We start from the raw sequence: 14,894 nt of genomic DNA, 5'->3' as shown, positions 1-14,894 counted from the left end.
ATGTTCCATATTATATACATACACATTTCTCTCATTCTCTTTAATGGTTCCATACTATTCTACAGTATAATCATAACATAATTTACTTGACCAGAACCTCACTAATAGACGCTAACCTTCTTTCTAGCACTTTGTTTCCTATGAATAATGCTGCAATAGATATCCTTAAATATATACTTTATTTTATAGACCTAAGAACATCTGTAGCATAAATTCCTAGAAGAGGAATTACTTCTGGACATACAGAATTTTTTTTTTAAGAGACAGGGTCTTGCTGTATTGCCCAGGCTGGAGTGCAATGGCTATTCACAGGTACAATCATAGCAGCACACTACAGCCTCCTTCGAACTCCTGGCCTCAAGTGATACTCCTGCCTCAGCCTCCTGAGGTAGCTGGGACTATAGGGACATACCACCATGCCCAGCTCTGCATTTTTTAATTTGATAGATATTGCCAAACTCTAATTAATGAGCTGACGATAACAAGGTAGGAGAGTGCCAGCTTCTCCTCAGCTTTAGTAGTACAGCTTGTAATGAAACATACTTTATCTCTTATGGTCAGTTCCTATAGTTCAATAAGCTGAACATAGTTAATCTGAAAAATAAAAATATTTGGAATTATAAGATATGAGCTCCAATATCTGCATGTAAAATAGGCAGTATAGTATCTATAATACTTCACAAGGGTATAAAGAGAATTCAACAAGATACTACATATGGAAACACTCTGAAAACTGTAGAAAGCTATACACAATGCTAGCTTTTATTACAGGAATAAACTTTGGGGTCAGCTTATGACTCTATACCTTAGTAAAATTCTTTTGGAATTTTATAAAGAACATACCTAAATAAATCTTGTTTCCAGTCTCAGGTTCTGGTAAGATATGAAATCTAGTTGCTATACAGCAAATTAGGAAATTATAATAAAAGAAGTGCTTTAGACAAGTGTTTTTCAAACTGTGGGTCATAACCCATTAGTGGATCATAAAACTAGTTTAGTGGGGTCACAATCAGGAGTTAAGAAAAAAGAAGTAAAACAGAAAAGAAAATATTATAGTACAGTATGGTATAGTAAAACATAAAGTTAGTAAATTTTAGTGAAATTTTTGTTTTAGCTAATATACATATGTGGGTGTGTACACGTGTCCTGGATTGTGGCAAAATGTGAAATGTATTTTAAAAATGTCTGAAAGACATCTCTTTAGACTCTGGTATAATAAAAAGATATCTTTATTAAAGTCTTTCACCCCCCATAAAATCTGTGATCTTTTTATTGGATAGTTTGGGAATTTAGATTGATTTTTCAGGTAGAGACAATTGAGTTATTTCGGGTAGGACAAAAAAGGAACAATTTAACTATAGTTCTGATTAGCTCTAAGATCTTTTCCTACAAAGTGAGTAATATATGGCTAAAGTATCTTTTTAGGGGAAGAATGTTAATAAACAGAGATTTGAACAAGAATTTGTTGTATAAAATTATTGTTATTTAAAAACAAGTGTTTCTGACATAAAAGTAATTTATACAAAAACAGAAGTACTGAAGAAAAAATTAAAATATGCATATGATTCCACTACCCAGAGTTAATTACTATTATCAAATTATAAATTTCAGTATATTTGCTTGAGTCTTTTATATGTTATTCGTATAATTGAGATTAAAGGATATATTTAATTTCATGCCTAGGAACACTAATATGTCACTAAAAGTTCTTAATATGCATATTTTAAATTGCTACATAATATTCTACCATGCAGATGTACCACCAATTTATTTAGCCATTAACTGAGGATTTACTTTTTCTAGAGAATTAATTGGGAGTAGATCAACATAACTATGTTATCATGGGCTGTTTGGGGTTAATTAAAAGTAATTACTAAAAAATTCTTTTTTGTAAATGGATTTTTACATAAAATCATGTCAACTACAGCAACTCTCCTCAATAAAGTATACTGAGATTAACAAATTCAGTATAAGAAAAACATTTGAGTTTTTTACCCAAAAGTATACCAACAAAGTGACTACAGTCAACAATGTTATTGTGTACTTTAAAATAACTAAAAGAGTGGGATTGGAATGTTCCTAACACAAAGAAATGATAAATGCTTGAGGTAGGTGGATACTTCAGTTACTTTGATTTGATTAATACAGTGTATGCCTGTATCAAAACATCACATATACCCTACAAATGTATATATTGTATACCCATAATAACTAAAAATAAAAAATTAAACAAACAAAACCAAAAATATAATAGAGGAGCAATACTATCTCTACCTATTCTGCAACAACTGATTCTAGAGCAGCATTCAGAGATAAGCGATGTCACCTATAAATACAATCCCCTTTAAAAAGAATTTTCTTCTTGTGCTCCCAGATTAACAATGAGAAAAATAATGCTTTCTGAGAAATAATAAAGGAATGGTACATTTTGATGTCTATTTCCTGACTCAGTTATATGAAACACTAAAAATAAATTTAAATGGTTTAACATGAAAAGTAACCTTTAAGCTTGTTTCAAATACATTACTCCCTGGGAAAGAGGTAATAATATTCTATTAGAAGGTGAAAAAATATACATATTGTTTATATTTTCCTCTTTAGAAAAATTAGTTATCATAAGAAGCCAATAAACTATTAAAACTAATAAAGAAAGGATAAAGCTGCTTTAAAGAGCAGTTTATAAAAGCAGCAAAGGTAGTCTTTGTTCCTTTTTTTGAAATGTTTATGATTTTAAAATTATTAAGTTTTGCTACTGGGTAAATAATTACTGGACTCTACTAAGCAAAATTTAAAAAATTAAATCACAAAATTTAGTTTCTAAAAAGCAGCAGAATAAAGCTGGATATCACTCTACTTGATCTCAGAGGTCAATAAAAAAGAGGATGAAGCTTTATTTCAGACAATATTTCAGACACACAGCAAGGACATAATAATCAATTACTCATTCAATAGATACAGAAAAAGCACTTGACAAAATCCAACATCCATTCCTAATAAAAACTCTTAGCAAAGTAGAAATAGACAGAAACATCCTCAACCTGATAAAGAGCCTTTGTGAAAAATCTACAACTAACATCATATTTAATGAGGAAAGACTGAATGCTTTCCCCCAGATCAGGAACACGACAAAAATATCCTCATCACTTCTATTTGACTTTGCACTGGAGGTTCTAACCAATGTACCAAGAAAAGTAAAACCAATAAAAGACATTTAGATTAAAAAGAAATAAGTAAAACTGTCCTTATTTGCAGACATAATTGTGTGTAGAAAATCCAGTGGAATTTATTTAAAAAGCTACTAGAATAAGTAAGTTTAGCAAGGTTGCAGGATGTAAGATCAATATACAAAAATCAATTTTATTTCTGTGTAACAACAATAAATAACTGGAAATTAAAATAAAAAAATATAATTTATAATATCATCAAAAATATAAATACTTAGGGATAAATCTGATGAAAATGTGAAAGACCTATACACTAAAGACTAAAAAGCACTGCTGAGAGAAATTAAAGAAGACCTAGGGCCGGGAGCAGTGGCTCACACCTGTAATCCTAGCACTCTGGGAGGCAGAGGTGGGAGGATGGTTCGAGGTCAGGAGTTCGAGATCAGCCTGAGCAAGAGCGAGACCCCGTCTCTACTAAAAATAGAAAGAAGTTAGCTGGACAACTAAAAATATATATAGAAAAAATTAGCCAGGCATGGTGGCACATGCCTGTAGTCCCAGCTACTCAGGAGGCTGAGGCAGGAGGATCGCTTGAGCCCAGGAGTTTGAGGTTGCTGTGAGCTAGGCTGATGCCACGGCACTCTAGCCCAGACAACAGAGTGAGACTCTGTCTCAGAAAAAAAAAAAAAAAAGAAGACCTAAATAAATAGTGAGATATACCATGTTCAGGATTGGAAAATACAATACTGACAAGATATGAATTCTTCCCCAATTGATGTATAGATTCAATGCAATCTGAATCAAAATCCCAACAGGAATTTTGGAGAAATTGACAAGCAGATTCTAAAGTTCATATGGAAATGCAAAGGACCATGAATAAGCAAAACAATTTTCAAAAAGGACACAAGTTGGAGGACTAACACTACCTGATTTTAAAGCTTACTATATGGCCATAGAAATCAAGACAGTGTGGTATTGGCATAAGGTAGCCAAAGAGATCAACAGAACAGAAGAGAGAGTCCAGAAATAAACCCACAAGTCAATGGATAACTAATTGTGACAAAGGAGCAAAGGCCATTCTACAGAGGAAGGATAGTTTTTTCAACAAATGGTGCTGGAACAATTGGATATTCATATGCTAAAAAATGTGATACATATGTAGCACCACTTAACAACATTAACTAAAGTTCTATCATAAACCTAAGTGTAAAACTTAAAACTATGAGACTTACAGAAAAATAGAAACAGGAGAAAACCTTTCTGATCTTGGTTTAGGCAAAGATTTCTTAGATATAACAACAGTAAATGCAAAATCCATAAAAAAAAATTGATAAACGGGACTTCAATATGAAAAACTTGCTCTATCTTTTCTTTTTCTGTCTAAAAAAGATGCACCTTTTGTTTTTTTTTTTTTCTGGTCTAAATTATGGCTGTCCCAGCTTGGTGGCTCACGCCTGTAATCCCAGCGCTTTGGGAGGTAGACGAGGCAGGAGGATTGCTTGAGGCCAGGAGTTTGAGACCAGCCTCGGCAACATAGTGAGACCCTGTGTCTACAAAATAAATTTTTAAAAAATTAGCCAGGCATGGTGGTATGAACCTGTAGTTGTATTTCTAGCTACAGGGAAAGCTGAGATAGGAGGCAATAGAGTGAGACCCTGTCTCTTAAAAAAAAAGAGAAATTATGGTTGGATTTTAAAAATTTATTTATTTAAAAATTATTTTTTTAATTGACAAACAATTGTTTATATTTATGGTATACAACATGATATTTAAATATATATACATTATGGAATGGCTAAGTTAAGCTAATTAACAAATGTATGACCTCACATACTTAACATTTTTTTATGGTAAGATACTTAAAATTTACTCAGTGATTTTCAAGTATACAATATATTGTTACTAACTATAACAGTTAAGTATCTTAACTATAAAAAAAGATACAGTCAAGACGATGAAATAAGCCATAGATTGGGAGAAAATATATGTAAGGCATATATTTGATAAAGGACTTATATCCAGATATATAAAAAACTCTCAAAACTAAAATATGAGAATACAAATAACTCAATTTTAAAGAGATGGGGAAAAGACTGGAACAGATCATTCATCAAAGAAAACAATACAGAGAGCAAATAAACACATGAAAACATTCTCAACATCATTAATCAATAGGGAAATACAAATTAAAACTGATGACATATTGCATACCTATTAGAATGGCTAAAAGTAAAAAGACTGGCCACACTAAGTGTTGGTGAAGATGTGGAGCAACTGGAACTCTTACACATCTGTGGAATGTAAAGTGGTATAACCACTTCGGTAGTTTCTTAAACAATTAAATATACATCTACATAATACAGCCATTCCATTCCTAGTGCTTTATCCAAAAGAAGTGAAATCATACATCTATACAAAGCCTTGTACATGAACATTCACAGCAGCTTTATTTGTAATAGTCTAAAACTAGAAAGAACACAAATGTTTATCAACAGATAAATGGATAAAACAAACTGTGGGACACTATTCAGTAATAAAAAAGAATGAACTCTCAATACACATAACAATATGGGTAAATCTCAAAATAATTATGCTGAGTGAAAGAAGCCAGGCCAAAGAAAAAAAGAGTAAATTCTGTATGATTTCACTTATATAAAGTTTCAGAAAACGTAAAGTAATTTTTAGAATAGAAACAAGATCAGTGATTTTCAGGCAGGGGTAGGGAGGAGTGGGAAATTTAGGCAGAAGATGTTATAAAGGGGAATGAAAAAAATTTGGGGGAGGTGATGAATATGTTTGTTATCTTGATTATGGTAATGGTTTCATGGGTGAATTTATATATCAAAACTTAGCCATTTGTACATATCAAATATATGCAGTTTACTGTACATCAATTATACCTCAATAAAGCTGTTTAAAAAGACAAAATATAGGCCAGGCACGGTGGCTCATGCCTATAATCCTAGCACTTTGGGAGGCTGAGGCAGGAGGATTGCTTGAGGTCAGGAGTTCGAGACCAACCTCAGCAAGAGCGAGACCCTGTCTCTACTAAAAATAGAAAGAAATTAGCCAGACAACTAAAAATAGAAAAAATTAGCCAGGTGTGGTGCCGCATGCCTGTAGTCCCACCTACTCGGGAGGCTGAGGCAGGAGGATCACTTGAGCCCAAGAGTTTGAGATTGCTGTGAGCTAGGGTGATGCCACGGCACTCTAGCCCAGGCAACAGAGCATGACTCTGTCTCAAAAATAAAAATAAAAATAAAAAAAATAATATTATGCCAAATCAAACAATAGAGGAATAAACAAAGAAATAAATGAAAAAAATAAATTCTGCTAACGAAGCTTTCACATTATCTCTGTATTTCCTGTTTTCATTATGAAAAGAGAGTGACTATAACATAACATCTGTTCCATGCCCCAGAGTACACTGTTAACCTTTGCTATCTCAAAATACATGCTTTTGGTTGTGGGGGTGGGGAATGGATCAATTCACAACTATCAATTCCCATAAGAAAAACAAGCTAAAGTGCAAGCACCACTAACAACAAAGACGTAACTGAAAAGAACTCATCATCCTTATAAAAAATTATCAATATTTTTTGTTTTATGGAATATAACTTTGTTCCTGAATGGATGGACTTTGAAACCTATGTTCTAATAATAACTAATAGTAAATGAGCACTGAGCACCTCCATCAGTATTTGCTATCTCATTTAATCCTCACAATAACCATACCATTTTACAGATAAAGCTTACAGAGTAAAATAACTTGTCTAAGATCACACAACAATTAAGTGGCAGAGCTGAAACCTAAGTCTGTCTGATTTGAAAGCTCTTTCTCTTAACAGCTATACTTAATTGAATGTTCTGGCTGATAGTTTTATAGAGTGCTTAGTAATTATCTTTTTTGAAAAACTAGCATTATATGTATGCATTTTACATAGAGTAGGAACAAAAAATATCAGCCACTCCAGCTATAAAAAACATATTAAAATGTGGCCAAAATGGCCACTGATTAATTCATTAACATGTTTCATAATAAAGGTTATGAATATAAACCAAAAAACCTTATAATTCAATAACCTAAATAAAGTTCTGTTTGCACCCTAATATTCTAGTTCTCATTCAGGCAGAAACTGGATTTCTTGAAGTTATAGCCTATGTTCACGTGATCCTTATCAAAGATCTAAACTATCCACTCCATTCCTAAAAGTACTTCTTAAAAATCAACTATTAAAAGAAGACCATTTTTGGCTAAAGAATTGTTAGGTCCAGGCTTATGGATGCCAAAGAATGTTTCAATGTGAATCCTTTAAGACACTCAAAGATCTGTTATAAAGCAAGCTAATAGCTGATTTTTTTTCAACTGTAAACACTCTTGACAGCTTATCAGTATAGGACAATATATGGTAATTGCTAAGTTCAATTTTACCTTCCTTATTTCAAACGAGCTTTTATAATAATCTGCTCCCATAATAAGTGCAAAGCCATGACCAAAAGCAGATGTCAGACTCAATTTACAGAGAATTTATGATGTTCTTGAGACATTTATCGTCTATGGCAACTGTTATTTTTATTTCTATATATTTGGCACTGTCATAAGATCTTTACAGTTATTTCAAGAATATTTTCCGAAAAAGTAAATATTTGTTGTTTCAACACAGACATATGAGTAACATTTAGATTTTTTTATTTTTTAACCCCGGGTTGCTGAAAATACATATAATAGTTAAACCTATAGCATGACATATTACATAGTCTCATACTCCAAATCTACTTCTAACTTTGTCATGTCTACAACATTTTTGCCTATAAATCTTCTTGCTTGGGGAATTTTGCAATGGCCTTTGGCCAAAAACAAAAAAGTTTTATCCTAGGCTTTAAAAGAGTCATACTTGTTTTATGATTGCGGCATCAGTGGAAAGGAATTCAAGACTCCTTAAGCTAATTCTACATAAAAGTCATAATACTTTATTATTTATCATTGCATAAGCAATTTAAAGAATGCTTTAAAATAAAATTATACAAATAAATGCAAGGTGTATTTTATTTAGTCATAGCCAAGTGTGGTTTCGCAACAAATACAAGATGTGCAGATATAATATGTCCAGTGTGGAAGATTCAACAAAAAATATTTAATCTAAATTTTATTAGCAGTTAAATCTATTTTCTAGATTTTTTAAATGGCCATTGATAAATGTTCTTTCATCCTCCTCTGGAGCAGTCACAGATTATGCTGCCATTTCCTAGATTGGCGTGGAATTATGAACTAAGGCTCTCCTGCTAAACTGTGTGGTTCCACTCCTGTCTTCCCCCAGACAGCTCATGAACAATGTAATTTGCTTTCATTGTAGATGGTATTCCTATAATGTTCTCATTCATGAAATTAAAGTGGTCAAAGGGAAAGACTTTCATAAAGAATGTTTTTCGCTGACATGACTCCTTCTAAAACAGAAAATCACTTTACCTAAAGTTCAATTAGGGCCAAATACAGTATAAATGGCCCCTGTGACAGTTAGGCTTGAAATATACAAGATGCTGAAACATTATTTTCCATTGGCTTTCCTGGTTCTATGCCAAACATGTCCTGGCTGCCACAGAAGAATGAGGAGGCTTTGAGGGAGAAAAAGGACTTAACTAAGGGGGCTCTACGAGGGTGTAGCTGCAATCTGGCACTTTGCAGAAATTTTAGAAAATAAATAAAGCTGTTTTATAATTCTAACTCTATACGTAAGATCCACTTACAAACTATGGGAACTTTATAATATATCCCTTAAGAAACCCAACCCTTTCCAGAGAAGTGACAGTGAGCCATATGGTTTTGTTCAGAGATATAAGGTTGAAGAACAGATTTTATGTTCAGACAAAAATCTGTTTTGAAGGTAAGGAGGAAAAAAAAAAGATAAATTTCACTGAAAGCAAAACAAAAACGGAAAACAATCATAGCTGTTTAGGACAAAAACCAAAACGTCTTCAACCCACTAAGCATGAATTAAAAACTAATATTAAAGGAAAGAAAATTAGTAAGCTGTCACATTAGTCCAAAGAGTCCAACAGGTGTTTGTTGTAAAGCAAAAGCTATAGAAATAATGCAGTAAAATCCTGATATATTACAGAACCAAAACAAATAGCAACAAAAAGCAAAACAAACAAAAGCTACTACACAAGAGTTCATTTTAACTTTAAGAATCTGGTATAGCAGTACATTTTCTCAAAGGATTGAAACAATTTTAACCCCAGCTGCCACCTATTTTATCTAACAATAGATTGTTTAAAGATGTGTCACTTATGGGGCGGCTATTCATTTCACCTAAAATGCATAAAGTTTAAGCCTCAGAGTAACTTTATCACATATAGACCATATGCAGACTAAATACAACACTTGTGCCTGATTCTGAATGGTATCTTATATCAAAATGCTCCCTTAATTATAGCTCCTGCTTTTCAAACTGCTCTTTCAAATTGGCAGAAGCTGCATATGGTAACCAAAATTGGATTCATGCAGAAAAAATATATTTTAGGAAAACATGTGCAACAAGCACCTAAGCATCTGTTAACACTAAAACCAGAAAGCAGTATATGCTGCAGAGCACATAAGAATAGCCTTTAAAATTTAGTAATTCACAGCATTCACTTTGAATTATTATGGCAATCTTTTAAAGAAACACACCACAATGGCACAATCATTTCATTTGTTCGACACATGTTTATCGAGCATCTATATATGCCAGGCATTATGCTGAGTGCTGAGGATACAATGATTGGTGAATACACACATAAAGTGCTACAGGTCTGTATAGTTTCTAAGGCTGAAAAGCAGGAGGTTATATTGCTAAAATGATAAAAGAGAAAACGAGATTATCCTCTGATTTTTCCATTAAAGGCAGCCATCCTCCCACCACTACCCTTATGAAGTGACTGAAGCAGATGATAACTAGGGGAAGGAAGGGAGAACAACAGGCAATTAGGGGTGAGGATTAGGAATGAGCTCACGCTTTTCCCAATCCTTGTTTTTCTTGTCTCTTCATTGATCAAATAAACATGGGATAAGAAATGGGAGGGTATCCTGGGATTAAGGAGGTTAGGACTACCCGTAATAATAGGACTAGGTTGTGAGAAATATTAACAGAATAGAGTTTTCAGGGACTCATAGGGAGGGGTAAAAAAATCACCAAGAGTAACAAAAGGGGAAGGCCTGTGAATGTGGCAAAGATGAGTCACCAACTGGAGTGAACATTTATATGTTATATATGTTGGCAAGAGAGTCATTAAAAAAGTAAGCCCTGTTGAGAACACACTAGAGACACATCCATTCAAATGACTGGCAACCACTAACGGCTCCTCAGATATGGGGTACATGATATAGGCACTGACAGCATATAAATAAAAGGAAAAGAAGAAATGAATCCTACACCGCTGGAGTATTTACAATGTCATCATGCAAATTGTAAAGTGTCACATATAAATACCAGTTATTACTCATTTATTCTGACTACAGACAAGGAAGCTTTGCTCCAGACAGGTTAAATGACTTGACCAAGGTCACACAGTTATGCTTAGTGGCATGACAGGCAAAGACGCAGACAATGAACTATAACATATGTAACCAGGCATATGTCAAAGCCATAAACATGTGATCTCCAGGGAAGCCATGAGACAGACTCTACCCCCCCATATCAGAAGAGAGCTGCCTAATGTACTCTGGAGAAACAAAATCACTAGAGATTAATTATACATTACAAAGCTATAAGAGAAAACAGAAAAGCAGCAGTTTCCATGATTAATTACTTCGACGCATATCTAATTAGACAGAAGTGTCCATTTTTTTCAATCAGCCTTAAAAGATATAAATTAATGTCACTCTAAACTTAACAGTTACAGAAATAACTGGTTTAGATATTATTTTTAACACAATTATAAATTCCAGAGTAATCCAAGAAAAGACTACTCAAATATGACTAACTGAACACACATACTCTAAATCAGTGTGGGAAGAGAAAAAAGAAGAAAAACTAAAGAAGAGAAAAGATAGAACTTTTTGTATGAATTCTACTGAATGGTTATTATTCACTACATAGGAAATCACTGATTCCTTAAGCCTTCAAGAATGGCAATGAAAGCACCATGTGTACTCACCATCAAATTGGTATTCACCGATCAACACTTAAGTGCATATATAGTAATGATATTCATCGGGTGTTGGGCAGATGGGAGTGGGGAGGAGGGGATGGGTATATACACATGTAATGGGTGTGGTGCACACCATCTGGGGGATGGACAGGCTTGAAGCTCTGACTCCGGTAGGGCAAGGGCTACATATGTAACCTAAACATTTGTAACCCCGTAATACACTGAAATTAAAAAAAAAAACTATATAAAAAAAGAATGGCAATGAGAGAATGATCTTTGTTGCTATAAAAAAAAAACTTCAACAAAGCAGCTTCATATGAACACATGAACACACATGAAATATTAATACAAATGTCCCTTTTATTCAAGGAAGACCTAGGTTAATTTTTAAAAAACTAGTAAAGCACTTTATAAACCTTTTATTAATGAACTTTAAGATGTATACCAATATAACCTGTTATATAAAAATCTTCTTCGATATTTACTCAGTTCTACTTTGCAGGGAATATATTTTCTTCAGCATGCTCAAATCTCACCTTCTTTGGCCATTTCCCCTCCCCTTTTGGGCGTATCATCTTCCTGCCACTCACATAAATACCCTGAACGACGCCTTTCTTTCCCTATCCAAATCTGCTCTCAGGATAGAATGGGCAAAATCCTTACCAAGGTGTAAAGTAGTCATGACACTCGAAAGGAGTATGCCCCCTCGTATTTTTTTAAATAGATTTTATAGTTTCCATATACTTCCTGCCCTGACACACGTACAACCTCCCCTACCCCTTGCATTTTAACAGATATCAAATACTTAAACAACAGTAAGAATTCTTTTTTTCTTTTTGTTTGTTTTTTAGAGACAGGGTCTTGCTATGTTTCCCAGTCTGGACTTGAACTCCAGGGCTGAAGCGATCCTCCTTCCTTAGCCTCCTTGGTAGCTGGGACTATAGGTGGGTGCCATTCTTTTCTACCAAAAGTAGAATTCTTAATCTGGGGTCCAGGGAAGTCACAGATGTCTTCATGGAATCCTTGATCTCGCAAATAGCATATCCTGAATTTTGATATTTGAATGTATATACGTTTTCTTGGAAGTCAGTCTCATCAAATTCTAATGGGTCAGCAGTCAAAAACAGGTTAAGGCCCACTAAACTAAAAGAATGAAGTTCAAGGTCTAGACATCAGGTAGAGAGACTAAGGGAACTATTTTTGAGGACAGAAAGCCTTCACCAGTGTCCCTAAAATCATACCACAGAGGTGGCTGCCTATAGCAAGTATCAATATGTCCTCTCTTCAACTTTAATGGGAACCACAGGAATACCCTACTTAAATGAATTACAGCCAATGAAATGACTTTCAAATGTATGATGACCTCTTTCTCCTTCTTTTTTTTTTCTTTTAACATACCTTTAAAGCTTCTATAACAAGGTCCCTTGCTTCAAGCTCTCCTTCAAGAATACTAAATAGTGTCAGGAGTTCAGGCTTGCTGAGTTTTTCCAGATTCATCCTGAAAGCTTAAAACAAAGACAATAATCAGACAGTCTTCAGAAAAGAGTTAATTTCATATAATTAAAGAAAAAATAAAGTGAGACAGATAGGAGCAATTACAGTATAAAATGCTTTAAGAAAGGAAATGGTTACAATTATAGAGAAACATAAGCACTTTCTGACATTAATCACAAACTGAGCAGTAAGATAAAATAAAATTCACTTTGTTGATTTCATCACCACTCACAAAGATCAATTTTTTTTTGTCATCTTTCCTCCAGACGTATTTACAAACAAATATCCTAGATGGTCTCAGAAAGAATCAGTCACTAATTTTGTTCACCTGAAGTTCAGGTAAAATTGTGTTACAATGAAAACTATTTCACTGAAAAACTGTTAGACTATGAAAGAGTTCCCAGGTTTAGGTAATCAAATTCCAAACTGTATATAAAACATTCTGTGGCATTCCTCATCAATATGTTGAAATAAAATCTGAGCAAAGATAATGTTTGGTGGGAGCATGGGAGAAATTTTTATTTTAAATTGTCTACTTTTGCAACCACTATCATAGTATTTATATTTTGTATAGTAAAATAGACTTAATGCAAACATATGCCAATATACTTTTAAATGAATTCTTAAAATATATTGTTTAAACATCTTAATTGATCAGGCTACTACAAACTGAATTTATTTGACTTAACAAGTTCACATTTCTATGAGGATTTGCATGTTCTGAAATATGTTAAATGGCAAATTGCAAGCCACAAACCCAATGCTTTCCACAAGATTTTCTCACAAACCAAACACAAAGTTAGACTGCTATATAATCTTTGAAGGGTCTTCTGATAAGTGCATTATGGTAAGATACATTTCTAACTTCTAAAGTAGAGCAAATACTATTTTTTCTCTCCCACTTTTTACTTCTAAATTGCCACTCTCATACAGTTTTCTTTAAAGTGAATAACATGGGTAGTTCACACACTCTGCAGTAATTCCTCACTCTTTTTAAGTTTTAGGAGGCACACAAAAGAGTCATTGACTCCTTCCAGAGCTACTGCTTTTAAGTGAAGAACATGTACAAAATGGCATGTTTCACTTTGTTGTTAGATTGTGTTCCAGGACATGTAACCTCAGCTCTAACCGCTAACTTTCTAACTAGTGAATTTTACCAACTAGTAAGTGATTCTCATTTTTTTGGATTAGAGCTATGTCTCATAAGTTATTTTAAAACTATAAACTAAAAAACAAAACAAAACAAAAAACAGAAAAATCCCAACACCTAATAAAGCTACAGTTCACATAAGATGGTATACTGGAAAGAGGATGTGGCTTTGCAGTCAGGTATCACACCTGCATCTTTCTAGTGTTGTGACTGGGCAAATTTTCTGATTCTCAGTCTTTTTTTTTTTTTTTTGAGACAGTCTCACTCTGTTGTCTGGGCTAGAGTGCCGTGGCATCAGCCTAGCTCACAGCAACCTCAAACTCCTGGGCTCAAACAATCCTTCTGCCTCGGCCTTCTGAGTAGCTGGGACTACAGGCATGCACCACTATGCCCGGCTAATTTTTTTCTATATATTTTTAGTTGGCCCCCTAATTTCTTTCGCTAATTTCTTTCTATTTTTAGTAGAGACGGGGTCTTGCTCTTGCTCAGGCTAGTATCGAACTCCTGACCTCGAGTGATCCCAGAGTGCTAGGGTTACAGGCCTGAGCCACGGCGCCTGGCCTGATTCTCAGTTTTCTAATCTGTGAAAGAGGGTGATGATATCTAACTCATAGGGTTGCTGTGAAGATTGAGTTAATAAATGTAAAATGTCTTACCACGCCCCAGATATCAGCTAAATAATGGTTTAATTATTAATAGCTACTATCCTCTCTCATTTCCCAAAAGAATTTAAGAAAGGAATTATCAAATCTGTGGACAGCCAAGGTCAGTGCCCTCAGAAATACCTTCAGCTGCCCTTTTGTAGTTGGGAAATCCTTCTTGGTTCCATTCTAAGCTTCTTGGTAAAAAATCGAGTACTATTTGTTAGAGAGCACAATTAAATAAGAGGTAAATATACATAAAGAGCTAAAATCAGATTGTACTTAAATCAAAGTCTTTCATCTGTTATGATAAAT

At 33.9% G+C, this 14,894-nt stretch overlaps 1 protein-coding gene across 3 annotated transcripts in view; it reads right to left on the bottom strand.

The window, feature by feature from the left end:
- CTTNBP2NL (CTTNBP2 N-terminal like) overlaps positions 1-14,894 on the bottom strand; it is a 50,831-nt gene that overhangs the window by 23,606 nt on the left and 12,331 nt on the right. For all 3 annotated transcript variants that reach the window (XM_045546803.1, XM_045546804.1, XM_045546805.1), the window contains one exon: positions 12,693-12,799. In XM_045546803.1, coding sequence (XP_045402759.1) covers positions 12,693-12,791 — 99 coding nt within the window. In that variant the 5' untranslated portion in view covers positions 12,792-12,799. The remainder of the gene's footprint in view (positions 1-12,692; positions 12,800-14,894) is intronic.

Source organism: Lemur catta, chromosome 3, assembly GCF_020740605.2.
Source record: "Lemur catta isolate mLemCat1 chromosome 3, mLemCat1.pri, whole genome shotgun sequence".
NCBI classification, from domain to species: domain Eukaryota; kingdom Metazoa; phylum Chordata; class Mammalia; order Primates; family Lemuridae; genus Lemur; species Lemur catta.
This window is presented reverse-complemented; position numbering and strand designations above follow the sequence as displayed.